Genomic DNA, 21,470 nt, shown 5'->3' on the forward strand with positions numbered 1-21,470 from the left:
CGCAACCCTAGAGTACAACTTACCCAGGTATAGAGCAAGGGAACCTTTACCTTTACTTACACATAATTTACTGCCAGTGTGACTGGCTGTACATTTATGTTTATGTACATAGTTCTTGACCCCAAAATCTATGGTTGTAAAATCAAGTCTTCGGTAAATTGTCTGAAACCAGTAAGGAGGCCTGCTTATACCATGCATGCCTCCTTATGGGTGTATGGATTTGAGCAAGTCAATGAATTATTGAGAAATGACAGATTGATGGTGGTGAACAGAAAGCTAATAGAACTTTTTTGTTGTTGTTGCTAAACATTTTCTTAAGGGAACCAAATGGTATAATGTTGCTTATTAAATATTGTTCCTTGCTTTTTCAATATGGCTAGTTTGTTATTTTTAGTAGTTATGGTGAGGTGCCAAAGAAGGGAGTAGATGTCACTGAAGAGAGATCAGTGAAGGCATGCTAGCTGAAAGGAGAGAGCTCTGAAGGAGGCCATTGAAGTATGTGGTATACTTCACTCTCACACTGCACAAAATGTCCTAAGATTATCCGTGGGTCATAGAGATCTCAAATGAACCTGCATAGACAAATGATTATAGATACAAGCAGCTTGTCATTGGTGGGTGAACATTTCTTCCAGCATACTCCTCCTCTGTGACCTCTCAGTCTTTACCTTAAAGGAAATTTCTTTAACTGATGTTGGGAAAGTAAAAAAACGAAAATTTTGCAGAAGAGAACATGGAAGAAACGGGAATAAAAAATGACTCATTTACCTTTCAATCTATTCTGTATATTTGCATTAGCTTCCTGTGTTTCTATTCTATATATGAAGTGTCAGATCTGAGAATTTATCTGGTACTTGTCCTCCTTCAGAACTATCAATCCATCTTCCACAAGAAATTCCTGGTACGTATACTTTTTGCAGCCTTAGATAGTTTGAGTACTATGGATCCCACTATCTCAGGCTGCAAAAAGTATATGTTCCAAATAAACAACAAGACAGTATCACTGAAAGAGAGGAGTGAACATTTCAAGAATGAGCACTATGGATCCTTCTTGAAATTTCATTCCTCTATTTTGGTGATACCATCCCATGGTTAATTTACTACATTTCTTATCCTGCTCTTTGCTAAGGAGCACAGGCCTTACTTCTTGTACACTGGTCTTCCTTCTTCCGTTTTACTCTTGTAAGAACCCTGTGTGCTAGTTTAGAAGGAGAGTGTGTGACTGCCCCAAGGGCCCATAGCAAGTTTCATGACATGATGGGGATTCAGTGGACCCTGGGTCTCTCAGAGCCTATACCACCACTTCAGCCATTTCATCTAGCTGGCTTACAATCTACAATTTAGATTCTACTGGTTACTGGTAAGACACTGAGACTAGTGGCATATGCTAAGGTATTATTCAGGGATTATGATACTTCGTTGTTTACCCATGCAAAGGAAGAGAAGCTTCAAAACTGTGAGTGCATCAAATCCATTCCTGTTTTAAAGTAGTGGGGGAGGTGTACTATCTGACTGGCTAAAGTAGGTATTGGTCCTCTTGAGGATTTGGTATGGCCACAGAAAACCCCTTTCCTTTTCCTTTATTCAGAAATAAATGATTATGAGCTCTGTTTCTTTTGAAATGATTGGGAGGGGGCATGTAGAGGGTGAGAAATTGACATGGTATGATACAAATCTCACTCCATTGCAAAATTAACCTTTATGGTCTTCCATTTCACTAACCTTTGTTTGGTTCTGGAGTTTATTGTTAGGTTCAGTTTTTTTCCCCTTCTTGTTTCTGCTAGTTTGTATTTGCATTTGTACCTGAAGTTAAGCTGAGGTAGCAACATGTCCTGTACTTGCAAGCAACGGTGTAGACTTTCCAATTTCCCGGGGGGGGCTGGGGTATGATACAAATCTCACTCCATTGCAAAAATAACCTTTATGGTCTTGCTGTAGTATTTGCATTTGTACCAGAACGGACGGTATAAGTTAAGCTGAGGTCGCAACATGTCCTGTACTTGCAAGTGCAAATACTGCAGCAAGATGATACAGATAGACTTATAAACCAAAGAAAGGATGGGTACGAGGAAAGTGACTAAGCCTATGCTATGCAGTTCTAACAAGAATTGTGCTCAGGGTGGGGGAGCAAAATGAGAAATATCATGAACTAAATTTTTACAGGTTAAGGACAATTTCAGTAGAATAGCCACCGCCCCCCCTCCCCGACAGAATAGTGAGTAGGTAGGAAAGATGAAATTTTAGAAATCTTCATAGAAAGTGATTCCTGTTTAAGATTCAGCTCTCCCTCAAGGTTTCTGCTCCCTGCTATGCCCCAATATACAGTGCTTTTTGCTTGGCCAGTGCAATAAAATGGGTAAGGAGAAGAAGGACATTGTAGTGCTTTGCTATTCAGGGATGACTTGAAGCATGAAGGGAAAGCAGATACTATTCCTATAATCACTTGGTTTCCCTTCTGTGAACTTCCTATTTTCTTTTGGTTGCAAACTTTGAAGCATTAAATGTGCTCTTGGGATTGCATGCATACCTGTGAGTGCACAGTGAGAAATTTGACCCCTAAAGGTTTATATTCACTAAGAGGAATTCAGGGAGAAAGACATAGCTAATAACATCATGCCTTAAACACACAGAGAGATGTGACCTGGAATCCAGTCCACCTGATGCATGAAGTAATTACCTAAACCAGTAGATATATGTTGAGAATAGAGATTTTTCTTTTAAAAAAACCCAACGAAGTAAGGACAAAATAACATGAAAAGAAAGAGCAACTTGTTAAGCACTGCATCTGATTTGGCAACGAGATAGCAGAGATGGGGCTTCCAGCTTTTGGAAGGATGCACACTACAAGAATGAAGGAATTAAATGTTCCTCACTGTGACACACATGCAAACTTTATGAAGTTCTTAATCATGCAGGTGTTATATGCAGGGATAATAAAGAAGTGATAAGCCACTTTTTGTGTACATGTATCCCAGTAGCATTTGGGTCTCTAGAGTGGGACAATGGCATGAGAAATAATGTACCTGACTGGCTAAGAGTTCCTCTGCACCTGAGGTATGACCGTGGAACATGTTAGCTCCTGGGGCCAGAAGAAGCTACAGATCACTGGAAGGGCAGCTTCTGTAGGTCGGCATCTGTACCATCGCCAGCATCCAAATCCACTTGCAGCTTTATTATTACTTGGGGGAAAAGGCACCTTCCATCAATTTCTAATGTTTTGCACTCTTATGAAAGTGACTTTCCCCCCCGTTTTACCTTACCATCCCTCTTCCTACTTGTGGTTATTTAAGACCAAGCTACCTATCTGTGGGTATGTAAAGGCCCAGATAAATTCAGGGGGGAAGAGTTTTTTCCCCAAGGACTTCCCCCTGTTTTTCCAATGGAAAATATGGGGGACTGCTGAAGAAGGGGGGGGGAACTCCTGTAGGATATTTTCTCTTTCAGAATAAGTAAAATGCCTCTTAAGACAAAGTTTTTCCACAGTCAAATATATAGTGTGAAAACTGAGGACTTTCTGAGACATTTGGGGGGAGGTGCTGAAAAAAAAGAGCACATATTTTAACTGCCTTTTTTCTTCTAAATGGTGCCAGGCCGTACAGTTGTCTGTATCATTTTCAATCCTGTTCTTAGTAATTCTCAGCTTAGAATTTGACTTTTTTCACTGCTGCAGCACAATGGGTAGACACTTTTATTGATCTATTCATTATGACCCCAAGGTCTCCTTCCCTCTCATTCTCATTAGTATGTACTTGAAGTTATGATTTTTTGTTCCGTTGTGCATCATCTTACACTTACTTCATTTGCCACATTGTTGGTCATTTATCTAGTTTGTGAAGATCTTCCTGGAGATCTTGGTTTTCACTCTCCTGAATAATTTTGTGTCATCAGCAAATTTGATAAATGCACCGTTCATTCACAGTTGCAGATCGTTTATGAATCAATTAAATAGCACCAATCCCAATACTGATCATTGTGGGATCTACCACTTCCATCCATTGAGAAAACTGTCCATTTATTCCTACTGTGTGCTTCCTTTTGTTTAACCAGTTTTTAGTCCATAAAATCACCTGTCTTATCCCATGAGGTACCTTGTCAAAAGCCTTTTAAAAATCCAAGTATGTAACACCTACTGAGTCACTGTTATCTACATGTTTATTCATTTTCTCAAAGAATTCCAGAAAGTTAGTGAGACAGGACTTCCCTTTGCAGAAGCCATGCTGATTTTCCTCAGCAGGCTTTGTTCCTCTATGTGCTTAATAATTCTTTGATTACAGTTTCTGTTAATTTATCTGTCACAGGTGTTAAGATAACTGGTCTGTAATTTCCTGGTTCCCCTCTGGCCCATGTTTAAAAGCTGTTGTAATGTTCGCTACTCTCCAGTCCTCTAGTACAGTGGCTCATTTTAGTCACAAGTTACGTATACAGACCAACAGTTTCACATTTAAACTCCTGGGTATGTGCAATCAGGATCTGGAGATGTATTGGTTTTTAATTTCCCCAAGAAGTCTAGAACTTCATCTCTCATCACTTTAATTTGAATTATTTCTTCAGACTCCATTCTTGAAAATAGTTGTTCTGACCTGTGTACCTGCCCCACACTTTCTACAATGAACAGAGATGCAAAGAATTCATTTAGCTTCTCTCTCATCACCCCATCTTCCTTTAGCAATTTTTTAATTCCTTGGTTAATTAGTGGCCCAACTGCCTCTCTGGGCAGTTTCCGGTTCTGTGTATTTTTAAAGGAATTATTATTATTTGTCTTGATGATTTTGGCAGTCCACTCCTCATATTCTGTTTTTGGCCTGTGTAATTATTAATTTATACTTCTTTTGCCAGACCCTGTGCTCCTGTTTTTTCATTGGGGCAGACCTCCACTTTTTAGAAGGAGTCTTTTTGCCTTTTATGGCTTCTGTGATTTGGGTTATCTAACCATGCAGGTGTCCTTTTAGACCTGGAGGTACCTTTCTTAACCTGGGGGGCTCATTCCACCTGGGCTTCAATTAGTGTGGTTTTAAATAGCTCCCAAGCATAGGGACTTGACTCTCTTGTGTTTCCCTTTCAGCTTCCTTTTAACTATTCCCCTCATATTTGTAAAGTTCCCTCTTTTGAAGTAAAATGCTGAGCTTAATAGCATTGTGATCACTACTCCCAACTGGTGTGACAACATCTGCATCTCTCACCAGGTCACAAGCCCCACTCAAACCAAGTCCCAGATCACTACCCCTTCTCATTGGCCCTGTGACCAGCTGTTTCAGTGTATAGTCAGTTATGAGTCTAGGGATTTCATTTCTACAGCACAATTCTAGTACATGTTTACCTAGTTAATGCAGAGGTAGTTGAAGTCTCAGCCCCAATTTCATCCACATTCTTTCAGTCTGAGATTACTGATGCTGGGTTTTGTAAGGGTTATTGTGAGCCAAAAAATAAGATGTGTGATTTAAAAACCCATCTTTTCCTGTTAAAATGCTATGCTAATAAAAGTGAGGAGAACACTTGAAATGTGCTGTATAAATGTACAGTATTAATTGTAGTGCAGAGCTTTTTAGAATGCAAGTGTTGTTCAGAGTGCTAAAGGGAGAACTTACCCTAACACTAGCAAAAATACATCAATTTTGCATTCCTGTTGTTTAAATGCAAGTGTTGTTCAGAGTGCTAAAGGAAGAACTTACCCTAACACTAGCGAAAATACATCAATTTTGCATTCCTATTGTTTAAAGAAAGAACTACTAAAATATCAAATCGTTATTTATGCGATAATTTGCTGTCATAATTTATTCACTACTTAAAATGTCAGAGCTCCATCTTTTGTTTATGATGTTTACAGTATTTTCTCATTTTTGATTTGTTTACAACATTATATCCTGTGCAAGTAAATTCATTGGATGGATTTAGTTAAGTTTCAATAACTAATGTGAATGATTAACCCTCCCCCCAAAAAACTCCTCAATGTAGCTGTGTAGCCATGAAAAAGTCAATCACAATAGCATCCCCCTCACCTTCAGAATGCTTGCTGAACTAAAAATGTTTTAGCATGATTCAAATAATAGAAAACCTGCAGTGAAGGACTGCCACCTCTCATACTGTCCAGCCTGCCCTTAAGATCTTCTGAATCCCTGCTTTCTGTGCTTTTGCCTCCAAAGGTGAGGTGGGTGGTGACCAGAAACAGGCATTTTCTATTGGTGGCACCTTTTAAAATAGGTCACTTCAGTTGTTTAATTATTTTATAAATGGCTTTTGAAGGTATGATGAAATATAAATAATTAGTAAACATGAAAATCAAAAGCTTCGCTGCAACTTTACTATGGGTCCATGTAGCCCTTTAATGCAGCAGTTCTTCAGATGCTTACCTCAATTTACATCATAACCACATGGCCAGGATGTAGCAATACCTCTGTTTGTTCCATAACAAAAGCTTCAATTCAAAGTGCATAGTTTTCAGGCTATAGTAAAAATGTTAATGAGTGCAGTTTAAAGAGATATTTAGAAGCAAACAAACCAGAGTAGCTTTGTTCATAATAGCTCTATTGTTTTCTAGCAGCCTTAAAACATTCTAGCTGTTAGGGACTAGCTGTAAGACTTGAGGTGTGGGCATTGGAGTGCCAGCTGAACATTCCAAAGTATCATGGGATTCCTGTGTCTGTGTTTTACACATGATGCTAATGTAAGGTTGGGTGGGCATCCGAATGGAGAAATAGTGGGGGTGGCATGTTGCAGAGTCCCCTCTAGACCATTTAGAATTTATTTCTTCTCCCCTACCACCTTCAACATTGTCACTAAGCCCGTCTGAGAGGCAAGTAGAGGGGGTGACTATTTATAGGGGAGAACCAGTAGGCATTGTAAGAGTTGTACATCAACACACACCCCCGCCCACATATGGTGATCACATGAATAAAATACATTTGCAGCAATGCCAGTACAATTAAGCAAACCATGGATTAAGTTTATGTTGCAAGCAGAGACACTGGCACTATTGTTTCGGACTTAAGGGTACAGTAAGATTTGTGGTCTAGGAAAATTCATAAGGAGAAAATTGTGTAGAATTAGAAGTTATTTAGTTTGTATAAAAAGTCAGTTTAATATAAAAGTGGTTTTATAGTTAGGAAAACTGCGTTAGGCTTAAGGTAGCCCTGGATTTCTGCATGGATAGGAGATCAATTATAATTATCAAGAAAGAGGGATTGAAATGGTTTCCAGACAGCTCTGGAGGATTTTCCATCTGGAATCATTGCAAAGTGCAGCTGATTTAGTAGGTGACTGGAATCAGGAGGCCTTGCGAGGAGTGGGTATAATTTCTCTTAAGCGTTTTCTTCCATATCTTCAAGGTCATTAAGCGCACTGGTTCTCAGTGGAACTGGGTGCTGTGAAGCAGTTGGGACGACATGAATGATGGTGGAGGAAGGTGTGTGCTGAATCTGACTGAAAACAAGAAAGAGCTCATCTTAGTGCCTACTCTGTCAGTTATGGTGGCGAGGAAAGTTTACTTCTCTGCCACCATTGTGTCTGTGTAGTGCTTACCAGCCATATTGTTTGTGTGATTTAAGAGGCTTGTTGTATTTGCCCTGAAAAAAAATCGAGGATATTTTAAAACTTCCTGTGATCAACTTGCCAAACACTTTGCAGATAGAATCGTGCCCAGTTTAGCTAGGACACCAATTTGTCTCCAGAGGTTCTGAATACTCCTGAGGTTTGTGTTAGTAGGTATCTATGGATTCATTTCAGTTGGCGCAGTTGGAGAATATGAACAGAATACTTGGAACAATAAGGCCTACTTCAAGTTTACTGGACTTTGTCTGTTCTTGGTTAATGAGAGGGGGGAGGGTTATCTCAATGAATGTCTGCTTCCCCCAGCTCTGAAAAAAAGCAGTTGTCAAGTCTTGGGTGAAAAATACAACATTACACCCATCTAGTTTGAATAATCTAAATAATTACAGGCCTCCAGAAGAAGGGGATTACCATACAGCTGTAGGAGATTCTGGATGAAATTTATTTCCAAAATCCATTTGTGTTTGGCTTTCATCCAAGTCATAGCACAGAAACAGTTCAAGTTCCTTGACCTATAGGTTTCCATAAGTTTCTATCTTGTCTGCCATACTGTTTAGAACCTATTAAAACTGCTGGGAAAGATCATTTTCCAGAGAAGCTCTGAATACGTTTAACTGTGTATGGAGGGTAAACAAACTGACATTAAACCTAGACAAAAGGAAGGGACTGAGTGTTGAGGATAGATCTGACCAAGGAATAGATGTTCAACCTGTACTAGTTGGAATTAGGGATGTGCACCTGAAAAAAAATGTATTTTCCAGATTTGGGTTTTGAGAAGGGTGTAAATACTGGTACTCTGGGTTACTTGGGTCCCCCAATAACATTTTGGTATTCCAACGTGGGGGTTTTATTGGAATCCCCAGATTTTCAGGTCCGTTATTCCCTGTGTGGAAATCTTTCCAAGGGGCTGGAGTGACAGTTTTTCAAGCAAACAATGCCAAAATTGTAGGGAATCTAGTTCTGCCTGTCCACTAAAGACCATCCAAGTTTCAAGCAAAGTGGAATAAGGCCCCTGCAAGGTTCCCTCAGCCATCCTACTTGTCTTCATTGTTTCCTATGGGGAAAAATACCATGCTGTTTCCAGGGCGAAGAGCCATCAGCCAAAAATACAAGAGCAACCACTGCCCAAAACCTGCAAATGCAAACAGAACCAACAAGCCCAACAGATTCAACATCAAACCATAGAATCTCACCAGATGTTATGTGTCACACAGGGTCACCAACATGTACACCTTCTGCTGGGTGAGAGGTTCCAGGTGGGATGCAGTACCTTTTTGCAGGCTCTGCACCAGCACATACACTGCTGGAACAATATCTGCATGTCCTATGCCTGGGTCCCCTGAAGCATTTGGATGAATGGATTTGGATCAAGAGATCCAGGCTTGCTGTGTCAGACAAAAGTGCTTTGGTGAGCTCCTTAACCGTCTTAAGGACCCCCAACACGCCTCATTGCAGAGCGCTCTCTCCCTTACACTGTGTCGACCTTCTCAGTCAAATAGCTCGGGTGCTCTTCCGCTTCACCAAACACTCAAACATGGCGCAGGTGGCGTTCCAGTGAGTGCCAATGCCACTGATCAGATGATGCTCTAGCATGCCCATCAGAGCCTGTTTCTTGCTCAGGAGATGGGTACCCATCACACTGCATGAGAAGTGACTTATGAAATTCTGGCAGTTCTGGAGAAGGTGCTAGAAATCACAAGTCACAGCATCCAGTTCAGGATTCTCTGCAGAACCCAATTCCAAGCCACTCTTCACCACCACATGGAATAGGTGGGCTGTACAGTAAATGCCCTTCAGGCCCCAACAGCCATCCTGTGCAAGGGGAACGGGGAAGGCCAATGAGGACTCCCAGGCTGGGATAGCTGGATTCCTGGCCCTGCTTACCTGCCAGTGCATGGTTTGCCCCTTCAAACTAAGCTAGTGGAGATAGGTACCTGTTAGGGTTCTTCAGTGAGACGTATTAGCAGTGTGGACATTGCTTTCTCCCTTGGGGGTTAGTGCTAAGTGCTCCCCTAGTAGTGCTAATTGCATTTCCTGTGCCTCTCCTGCCACCAAAGTGCAATGCTGTGCACCGTAAGTCCATGTGACAGAGAGCTCTAAGGCAGAATCCTATGCCATGTGCCCTACCTATGGAATTATAGGGAGTCCTGTCTGATCCTTATTTGTGCTGAGGGGAGGGGAGTTGTCTGTTGCTGGGAAGGGAGGTGATTGGCTGTGGCTGTAGGCATCATCCTGTGTTCCAGGATGGGCTTTTGGAAGTGGTTGTGCTTGTTACGGGGCACGTGGCCTTTTCTGTTGCAGGGGGTATCTAAGCTATGCTTTTTGCTGGCCTAACTTTCTGCTGCTGTTGGGGAGGGGTGATCCTGGGCTGGAGTAGGTTAGGAAGCCATATAACTCCTGCTATGCCCCCTGGCCCACCCAGTTTCACACCGGTACAGGGTTTCGCACCTGTAGCCCACTAGCAATGGGGCAGCACTAGTAGCAAGCACTGGTATAGAGATGTAAAATGTCCAGAAATTTTGAAAATCAAGAAAAAACCCGTTTTTTCCCCAGGTTTTTTGGAAAAAACTGAAATTTTCGGAAAAATTGAAAAAAATGCTACATTAGCATTTCTTTTGTCTTTTCTAGATTGAAAGTCATTCTGTTACTTTAGGAACATAAAATATGACTATGGACATTTTTACTTGGCATGAAATTATCACAACTAGCATATTAAAAATATAGTGTATCCAAACAATTATTACAAACAGAATACCCACCCACATGCAAATACAAAACTGAAACCTTTCTATTTTCTTCTGACAATAGCACCTCCTAAAGGAAGAAATGCATCTTGTTCTTGCATTGGAGAGTTCAGTTTGTAACCTAGGACTTGCTTGTCCTCAGTGCACAGAAATTAGATCAGTCTGATATATTAGAAATGATTTGGAAAATATTTGAACACCTTGTCGTAAAATATTTTATCCATCATGTTAAAATAAAACGTTCCATAATCAATTTTTTTTTCATTTCTTTTTTCAATTTTTCCGGTTTTTTTCCGGGCCTTCACATCTCTAGTGTGGTAGCATTGGGGAACCCAGTGCAGCTCTTGCTTATACTGATGTAGCTCCGAGATACACTGGTGTAGTGGCTAACTGACACCGTAAATGCTTTCACACTCACAGGATTCTTGCCCTTTGCAAATTCTTTGAAACTGTCATAATAATTCCCTCTCCTACAGCAGAGCTCTGAGCCCCCGGTTATTCCCAAGACTCCTCTGTCCCCCAGAAGCTGCATTTTAGAGGACATTTTAGGCTCCAGTGGGAGGGAGGAGGAGAGGAATTCATGTTCTGTGAATGAAAATCCTTTCCCTCCATGGAGGTTGCCTGTGAATCCCTGCCACAGACCTTTGAACTCATACGGGCTAACACATCTAATTTAAATCATATAACAAATCAAAATTAAAGGATTCAGTAAAGCCCAAGGATTGCAAAACTATTCTGAAACCATCAATGGGGCTTAAAAGTACTTAACTTTGGCTGGATCATGCCGGTTGCCAATAATGCACTTGGAAATTATATATGCTCACACACGGTTCTACAAAAATATGTGTTTGTCTTTTTTTTCTGAACAGAAACTGGGTGAAGGATTAGCTAAACTACGCACAGCACGAGAGGCTCCATCTGAGTGCAGGTGCCCACCAGGTATGTGAAAGGATGATATGTTGTTGTTGCATAGCTGAATTTTATTTCCAGAAGAAAGCTAATGGGTATGTGACCTACTATTATTTATTTATTCTTATACTGGTTTTCATTTCTCAGTGCAGAGGTGTAAAGAGTCTTTAAGTGTGGAAAGGATGTTTACTGTTAAAGAGTTTAACAGATGTCTGACATGTATGGTAAGCGACAAGGAATAGTTGAGATCCCGTGGTGGTAAATTAATTGTTTTTTTCAGATTTCTCATATCGCTGTGCTTTATTGATGTTTTCAGTACTTGCTAGAGTATGTATCTCTTGTTTCCCCCAAAAAAGTATTCTTTATAGGAGCAGTATGTACCAGGGGTGCTGAGAACTTTGCTAAAATTGTGGTTGACCTTTGAACTGACTTTGCCTGTTTTGTGTCAAGTCATTCACCTCAACATTTTGCTCGCAAACAGCATTCAAGAAGTTTTTCATCTGCTCAGGGGTGCTGGCTGGCTGTTGCTAATGCATTTACAGGCTTGCTTGGATTTCATGTGCCCCAAAGTCATAAACATGTGAAGCTGCCTTATACTGAATCAGGACCTTCTCCAGGGTCTCAGGTTGGGGCTTTTCATAGCACTTCCTACTTGATCCTTTTAGCTGGGCATTCTGTGGATTGAATAAGGGATCTTCTGTATACAAAAGCAGATGTTCTACCACTGAGTCACTGCCCCTATATCCCATTTATTCATACCATGTTAGTGTGTAAGGGGGAGGAGGACTCCCATGGCAAAATACTGAGGTCTGCATCCAAAAAAATTGAATCAGCCAGGCATAATAATCAAGGCAAACCATGCATCATGCCCCTCCTCCAAAACATGATAGTATCATATCTTCTTTAAAAATAAATGTTTACATATGAAAAGATGGTGGATGAGTAAAGTAACACGAGAGCTCATATGCACAGAATATGCATGCATTTTGATCCAATTGTAAACCTACAAAAACCCACACTCTTGAGAGGCTGAGGTCCTGCTTCTTGATATTCTGTGTTTTACTCAGTTGTGTTTTCTTAGGTCATATTAATGAACATGGGTATAATCCCTTTCTGTATGGACAAGGCATGCAATGCTCATGTCTGGAACAGCATGGAGCATGATATTGGAAGTATCTGGATGTTATAGGAATAGGATCCTTTTTTAGATGCTGGGGTCAAATGTTTCCATATGGACATCTTTGTCTTGTACAGAAATCAAAGTCCACCTGTACACCATTGGTTCCATTATTATTTTCTAATGAAAACATTCTAGGCTCCAGCATTTGGAACTGCAACAAACAAAAAGATTATATGTTGGGATTTTCCTGACCTAAGTGGACATAAAACAGGCATGGTTCAGTATAATTTCTGGCATGGGGGGGGGGCAGAAAAAGTATTTTATCCTCTTTTAATCTTAGCCTTTAAATTATATATAATAGTTTTAAATATTAGACTTGTAGCTCTTTTAACCATAACAGTGTAATTGCAGTCTGCTTATTTAGCTAACCACTAGCAAATAAGTTGATAGCTGTCTTTATGCTCAAAGTCTAGACTGATTTTCTTGAAGAGAGGCAACATTGGTTGAGACATTAATCTAAAATCCTTACTTGCATGTCAGTTACGTTTGAAGAAAGGGTAGTCTAATTTTTTTAAATGTACGTTTGGGTCCTTGAAGCAAAAAGAATCTTTTCTTCCCCTTGGAGTTTCTGATTTCAGTCTGATCATGTAATATTTTGCACAGGCAAGTATCACAGCATACAGCCAGTTTAGATTTCTGGCACGGCAGACATATTTAATATGAAGTGCTGGCATTGCTGGCGGCAGATCCTGTCTTCAGCAGCCATTTGGAAATTTGGACTATCAGTTGTTCTAGCTTTCGGGTGGGGAGGGATTGTTGTTTGATTTAAATCTTATTCTTGACACTGAAATACAGCCACTGACTCTATTACAAAGACACGTCCCCACAGAATGAAATCCAGTGCTACACATTGTCAAGCTTCGTTTGCGGCCCTGGAGTTGACCCGCCCTTGGCCGTGGGAGTTGGAGAGGGTTTGTAAAGGAGGAGGTTGCAGAGGGGCCTCAGATAGACAGGGGATGGGGTTATGGTCACCTTGTAGGTCCCTCTGCCAATGTGCGCCGAACACCTTTGGTCCCCCCCTCTCCCCCCCCGTCTCATTCCTTCACACTTTCCTCCTTCCCGGCCTATCCGCTTCTCTCTCCTTTTATCCCCTGCCCCACTCCCAGTGCCACCTGTAATTCCCGTCTCCTCTATTCCTGGTCTGGCCCCACCCCCCTTGATAAGCCCGGATGCCTTCTGGTCGTCCCAGGCATGGTTGTGGGTGTGCGTAGCTTCCCCGTCATGCCCACCCTCAGCCCTTTGTCAGCAGCCTCAGATTTTCTGCTTCCCGGGATAGAGCTCTGAGGTGCCCGATTGAGGGGCCGTGCTCTGCTGGCGTGGCTGCCTCTCCCTGGGTCGGCGCTGGTTGTTTCTCCTGGGGCTTTCTGTGGTGAGGCACCGCGCTGCAGCCCCGTTGGTCATTGTGGTGTCATCACTGCCTTGCTCCTCTGCTGTTCCCCGGGTGAGTGGCCTGATTGGGGCATCCCTTGGGGGTGGGGTCCTCGTCCCGAGGCTGCTGGACCAGGACACACATCTTTTTTGTTACAGCAGCAGAGACGAGAGAATGGGAGAAGGGTGCAGGCAAGGAGGTTCTCAGTTATGAGGAATATATGACTGCAGAACTGTGCAGCAGCCCAGTGCAGATAGTATTAAGAGGCTGGTATGCCCCAACCTGGATAGCCCAGAATTAACCTGATTTCATCAGATCTTGGAAGCTAAGCAGGGTCGGCCTTGGTTAGTATTTGGATGAGAGCTCACCGAGGAAGTCCAGGGATGTTATACAGAATCAGGCAATGGCAAACCACCTCTGAACATGTCTTGCCTTGAAAACCCTGCAGGATCACCATATGATGGCTGCTACTTGACAGCAACATAAATAAACAAACAAATAAATAAATAAATAAGTCTTAATACCCAGTGAGGTACATTCTCTTGTTACAAGCTGTTTTTCTTTCCACCTCCGTAATTGTTTCTTGCACATTGACTTGTAGAAAGAAGAGAAGAGGGGCAGAAATATTAGTCCAGGAATGCACCCTTTTCATTGTTTTATCCCTGCTTTTTAATTTTTTTGCTGAGTGGGAATCTCTTTGCCTACCCGTCTTTCCCTGCTCTTGTACTTCCTGTTGTGTCTGAGTTGGCACCTGGGCAGAGAAGATCTGTGACAATGGATTTCAGTCCAGCAGCTTTCATGCCCATGTTTCTCTTTTTAAAGCAACAAAAGCAAAACAAAATCGCCAGGACAGGGGGGAAAGTTAATTCCAACAACATGCAAACTCAAACTGATATTGTTTTCTTGTTTTAGTAGATCTTTCTACCAGGCAGAAGAGGAGAAATACTCAGGAGTTTGATTCTGTCCTTTCTGGAATCTGTCCAGAATTAAATTCTTGTTTCATTGGGTCAGGATATGAAATTTAGCAGTTGTGCCCATCATCTTGCTGAGCTGCCGTTTAGGTGCACTCAAAGGCTTGGGCCATGTCCTTTTTAATTTTTAATTTTTTTCTCCCTAGGCAGCAAACATGCAAGTCATGACACAAATTGCTCCTGAAAATCTGCTCAGTTTCAAAACTATTTTGCCATATGGAGAGGTTACTTGTCCAGAAACACAACCCCAAAGTCCTTTTGGGAATTTAGAGCTAGGCTGTGGACCTGTACCTGTAGAGCTACAATTAATTGTTGGCTGTCTACTTATATTAAACTCAAATCCATTTGATTCAAATGTTAAGAAAAAACCTATACAAACAATCATAAAAGAAACATAAAGAGTCTTATCCAGTCTCAATTTTAAAAAGTGGACAAAGGGTACATAGTTTTTGCCCCAAGTCATGCTTAGAGTCATCTTATGGAATTAGTTACAAGTATCAGTTCACACAGTGTTATCACTGCTTACAGCGTGCCCTTACAGATTGAAAGGCTTAATCTTTTGAAATTTACTCGCAATTAACCGTTGGTAGAGCATTTGCCATTATTGACCACAAGAGGGAGCTAATATTGTTTCATGAATACCATAGAAACCAAATGATTGAAGTCCTGTTTTCTAACAAAACATCTGAAATAGGTACTAAAATGTAGAGTATGGTTTCATTGCTTTGCAAAGCTTATATTCAAAGATAAACAGTTTGAAAATCTAATCCATCATTTACAAGAATTAGTATTTCACTATTATACCAGATGGGTAGATTAATATATTTAATTAATGTATTTAAAAGCATGTTAGATTTCTGTTCCAATGCTGGTAAATCCTTGCTCAGGCCGCAATCAAGAGTCAGTGATAATTCAAACGTTTTATGTCTTTGTTGTGAGCCTTAATTTTTCCAGAATTTTTCTTTCATTCCTGACAATAATGTATTGTTGGTATTAATTGGTTCTAATGACTACACTGTTTTCACATAATAGACGTTTAATAATGTTGTTTGTTTTAGTGTGAGAGTTAGTGCCACCAATAGGGGAAATAACTAATATTCTACACAGCTCTTCACATGGGATCATTTGGCCAATTTTACTTCCATTTAGAAGACTTGTCTCCTGTAGATGTTGTTTGCTAAAAATCAGTGTAAGAATTCTAAATTTATAAAGTGTTTCTGTTGCATAATTCCTTCCAAAAAATGCTTTATCCTTTGGCCTGTACATTTGAAAAGAAATAGTGTTTTGCTGTGACCAGAAGCTGAAAAGTTGTTAGAGAATGCTACAAAAAAATAATGTTTCATATGCTACCAATTTTTCTCTCTAGCAATCTATGATATGAGAGGCCTGTCTGCAGCAAGTGAAAAGAAATTTTATTTTTGCGAAGTTGGGATACTGGCCAGTGATATGTTGCCTTACTGTCTATGGTGTCTTAGATCTAGTGCAACATAGGCAAGTGTCTCAACTTTGCCAAAATAAATCCCTTGACACCTGGTGAAGAAAAGCATTATGTGCAATTTATTCTGTAGCAAATAATCTGGTATTATTTCATACATTCTGAGAAGGCTATGATATTTTTTCAGTTGATACATTACAGATAGACTTTATATTGTGGTTCTTCCAGGAGCAGATGTTCTGACATATTTGTTGGTACTACTAGCAGAATTAATGTCTGTGTCTGTGCAGTGTTGTCTGCTTTTTCTGCAACAATTCCTCACTGGTTGTTCCATGAAGAAGCATCCGATTGCATCAAGAAGCCTCTTTCCCATACCTCAAGTCCTGGGGAAGTGAAGACCCCTGAAGGAATTTATTGTGAAATGGCTCTTGTGATTATTCCACAAGAGTCACCCTCAAATAAATAAAAAGAGAGAAAATAAGTTTCCATTCATAATTTCTTGTCTTTTCCAAGATTAAAAAGTAGTCTTTCCTCCTTAGAGTAATAGTTCTGTGTGCACACAACTGTACTCGAGATGGTCACTGGAACATTGAATTAATTCAAAGCAAACATTTCCCAGTAGTATATTGGCAATAAATACAATGAAATTATTCTTGTTATGCTGCATAGTGCTTTATTTCTTTACAATTAAAGCCATGTGCACTCTGAAAAGGAGTTTAGAAAAGTATAACCTTGTTTAGTGTTATACTCCAACTTCTTTAACTTTCTTTTAAATCCTAGCCATTATATACAAACTTGCTAAGTAATAACAGTACATAAAATTGTGTTGGATATATCATAATCAATTGTACTTTTAATATGAAAAATAGTAGAATGCTTTGGATGACTGGACATTTCAGGCAATAGGCCACAGTTCTGTACTGGTCAGGTTGTTTAAATATATCCCTCCTTATTTCTTTATGTGTGTATTATTTTGTCATTGTGAATCTTTTTCTTTTTGGCCTGTTTTCATTGCTGGTGTTCTTGATTTGCCAGTTTGATGCCATTTTTATGAAATCTATACAAAAAGAATTTTAAAATGTATATAATTGTAGCAGCAAAAATGGTGCAAAGAAATAGAAAGGGCACAAAAGTGGAGACTCATAGGTTTTATTTGCCAAAGGGGAAAGTGAAGTCAGGGAATATTTGAGACAAAATGTTGAACTGTAAAATTTGGTCGCATCCCTGGTGATGGATAATAAGGTGTCTGAATATGTGATAGGTAAGCAGATCCTTGCTTTCTTTGAGGATGCTGATTATCTGGATACATTTCAGTCTGCTTTTAGAACAGAAACTGCTGTGGTCACCCTTATGAGCAGTCATTACTGATAGTGAGAGAGAAGGGACTGTGTCACTGTTGATACTCCTGGATCTCTCCGTAGCTTTGGGTGCTGCCATCCGTGGTACTTTTCTGACCCAGGTGGATGGCATGGCAGCAGAGACACTGTGCTTCAGTGGTTCTGGTTCCATTTGGTGGACTAATCAGAAAGTAGTGCTGGTGGATTGCTGCTCAGACCCCTGCCATTTTATGCGATGTTCTCTTCTGTTTCCTCTGCTGTTTAACGTCTAGATAAACCACTGCGTGAGATTGTCTGGAAAAGTAGAGTAAGCTGTCATCAACATGCTGATGACATCAGCTTTGTTTCTCCTTTTAATTGGAATCAGGTGAATTGGTGAATGTTCATAATTGGAGTGTCACGCAAGGAAGGGAACAGATAAAGGCTCGCAAACTGAAGCTCAGTGTAGACACGGCAGGAAATGTTGGCTAATCACGTTGCCAATCGGGGATTAAGCCTGTTCTGGATGGGGTGACATTTCCTTGGAAAGAGGAAGTGAGCAGTTTGGGGGTGCTACTAGGTCCTTGTTTGTAGATAGAGACCCAAATCCCACTGTGGCATGAGTCACCTTTGCCCAGTTTCATTTTACGAGCCAGATGTAATCTTTCCTTGAAAAGCAAGATTTGATCACAGCTGTCCATGCCATGATCATATCTAGAGTAAATTACAGTGAGGGTTGGCTTTGAAAATGCTGCTGCTAATAGATGCTAGTTACTGGGATCACATCTTGCCAGCTTCTCTAGCTGCATATTTGCTTCCAGCATGATTCAAAATGCTGCATAGGACTTTGAAACCCTTAAGCAGCTTGCGAGCATTTGCAAAATTTGCCTGCTTCAATGTAACCCTGATTGAGAACTAAAGATTTTTTCTCATGGTGTGCTCCTAATGGCCCCTGCCATTAGTAGAGAATTGTGTGGCTGCCCCAAGCACCTGTTCTTTAATGGCATGCATCTGTGGAAGGCTTTTCCCACTAGGGTTTTTAGCAGCAGGTGTGATGCTGATAGCTTTCTGTTCATGCCCAGATTCTTACTCAGGTTTTAATTGCTGGGCGTGGGTTTTTGCTGTGGTTTTGCTATTGTTGCTGTTTTTTTAATATGTTTTAGTGCTGGCATTGTGGCATGATGTTTAGTTAGAAGTTTTATAGTGTTATTGGGTTGGATCCAGTGTAGCATTTTCCAAGGTGTGGCAGACCAAAATGGCCCCTGAAATCTCACTTCTGAGGGAGGAGGGAGGTTCAGGCTGCCACTGGAGGGGGACACACACTGTAGATGGAAATCCTTGTGCCTGTGGGCATGCTGCACTGGATCCAACCCACTGTTTTTATGGTTTTTATTGGATGCCACTTTGAAGTCTGTATTGCTGAGACATGGGGTAATTTTAAATAAACAAAAACAGAAAACTCTGGTTCAAATCCCCCATCTGCTATGGAAGCTAGCTGTGTGATCATGAGCAAGTTGCTGATTTCTCAGCCTAACCTACCTCAAAGGATAGTTGGAAGAAAAAACGGGGGAGAGGAGAACAATGTAATCCACTTTGGGTCTCCCTTGGGGAGAAAGATGGGAGATATATATAGCATGCAAGGGTTTAGCCTGCTCTGGCGGAGAAGGCAGGGTGTAAATCAAATAAAGAAAGAAATGAGGCTGACCCACTTCCCTTAAAACATTAGTGTTCTATAGACAGGTAGTTTATTCCATGGGGCTGTGTTTAAATGTACTCTTTCTTACGTGCATTCTGAACTAGTTCGGAACAGGGAAAGCTTTCCCACTTGATTCTGATGTTTTTGTGACCTTACCTTGGCACAAACAGTTTAGATTGCAGTGTAATGTCTCCTTTTAAAAAGTTCAAAATAAGGATCTGGATTTGGCTAAAAAGTGATGGCACTGAATCATCTGTATTTCTCATTCCACCAGAACAGCATGACCACAAACACTTTTCATCTATCATGGAAGGTAATGAATCCCTGCCTCCTACAGAAGAAAGTTAGCTATACACTTTTTGAGATGTGCCTTCTCAGAAAAAGTCTCAGATACTCCTCCAGCAATTAATACCATAAAATCTGAACTGAACTCAGACTGTTTGGGCACTTACAATTTAACTAGCTTTGTGACTACAATAATATCATTTTATTTTGACTATTCTCTGCTGTAACCTGGGTGGGTTTTTTTTGTGCTCAGGAAGGGAGGTTTTTTTTAAAAAAGAAGAAGCACTCAACACTCTTCCCCAGCTTGCTCCCTGAAATGCTAAAGGCTGGGAAAAGCTTTACCATTTCAATCTGCCGATTTCATAAACTGGTCTTCAGAATGCAGATGCAGCTAATTAACATTCTGCAATAATCAGTGTAAAGCGTCTTGAAAATTTTACCAGTATTTAGACAAGGTGTCTCCAACGTGATATGCCTGTGGGCTCCATGGTACCTGCCAACACCTTTCCTGGCTCCCACCAGCTGTGTTTAGAAAGTGAGTGGGGCTTTTGCCCAGCAAGGCCATTGGTGATCTGAATTGAAATTGTCGTAAGGAATGATAGATGAAGTGTGCTAATTTTTAATTACTTTTTGTAGCCACATGTGTAGGCTTGGTAGCCGATGCAGCCACTTTGCATTTGTACAAGGCTGGTGGTCAAAGTTTATAATAAAAATATGAACCCTTGCAATGGTCACATTTTGACCTGGCAGCCTCTATGTTACTTTTATGAATGCCAACAATTTAGATGGTTAGGACCTTCATGCAAAGCTTGTTCAGTTTGTCCTTGACATATTGAATCAGACTATACAGTCTGAGAGCCCTGTTATAGCACAATGTGTGATATTTTACTCTGTGTTACCCTGATACGTTATTCTATCAGATCCTATACACTATGCTAGCCTGATAGTTCATGTTGGTGTTATTTTTGTTTAAATAATTTCCACCCGTGAATGCCCATGTTTGCCCAAGAGTTCTTTATGCCAGAATTAGAATATTTATTTGTATTACTTAAACATATATATGCTCATCCATGATCACATTATAGATGAGCTCTCCGAGAGGACAATACAATCCCGCATAACCCACTTGCATTTCTGTACATATCCTCGCTAGTGAGTAGTGAACTATTTTGAAAGTATAATTAAGCTGGCACCTGTTGTCGCAAGATCTGTGTCTGTCGTAGACCAACTTTTCTCTGTGTGACACGGTGCCAACATTCTCTGCGCACATTAAACTTTGGCAGTGGGCTGAAATACAGTGTGCTGCTTTAATTTCACTCTTACAGCAGATATGCTTGGCTCAAGTATGTCTCAGTTCTGGAGCATGACATTGTCCACTGTGATGTCCCTAGCAAAAACCACAATAAGGAATCCGGGGGGTGGGGTTAGCTTTTGCTAATTTTGAACTGAAGTATCTTTACAAAAGGCTATATATTTATGACAAACTTGGCTGCAAAGTTGACACAAGATTCCCTGGCTTGTCGCAGTGGTGGCGGAAAGTGCCTTCAAGTTGCAGCTGACTTCTGGTGTTTTGATGATCTCTTCACAGATCTCCTGTCTTCATATGTAGTTTGCCCCTTATATAATGCAGGAATTTGAGATTGGTTTGATCTGAATGATTTAGAAATGGTGTAAAATTATTTGTGAGGGCTCTCTTAAATAAGGCCTGCAATACTCTTGCAGAGTTTAAGAGCTGAGAATTTGGATGGCTCAGGTCTACAAAACTATAATGGACAAAACTGCAGCACACACAAGGAACCAAGTTGGTCAAAGAAGTGCTTTTTGAACTAGATTGTTCATGCAGTTACAATTGGAGAAGGTAATGCGAAACTTTAATAGATAATTATGGTATGGATCTGAATGAACAAAAAGGCCAAAGGTGGAAAATCCTGCCAAGTTATTGCCTTATGAAAATGTAGACAGTGCCTTGGTCAAAGAAATAAGTGCTTTTTGAACTGGAAGGTTCATGCAGTTGTTGCGTGCA

The 21,470-nt window shown here is 40.6% G+C and overlaps 1 protein-coding gene across 1 annotated transcript in view; it reads left to right on the forward strand.

The window, feature by feature from the left end:
- LOC107123709 (collagen alpha-1(XXIII) chain-like) overlaps positions 1-21,470 on the forward strand; it is a 379,133-nt gene that overhangs the window by 4,716 nt on the left and 352,947 nt on the right. Inside the window, exon 2 of the mRNA XM_015427033.1 lies at positions 11,156-11,225. Within this exon, the coding sequence (XP_015282519.1) occupies positions 11,156-11,225 (70 nt within the window). The remainder of the gene's footprint in view (positions 1-11,155; positions 11,226-21,470) is intronic.

This window comes from Gekko japonicus, unplaced genomic scaffold (genome assembly GCF_001447785.1).
Source record: "Gekko japonicus isolate JY-2015 unplaced genomic scaffold, Gekko_japonicus_V1.1 scaffold374, whole genome shotgun sequence".
Lineage (NCBI taxonomy): Eukaryota > Metazoa > Chordata > Lepidosauria > Squamata > Gekkonidae > Gekko > Gekko japonicus.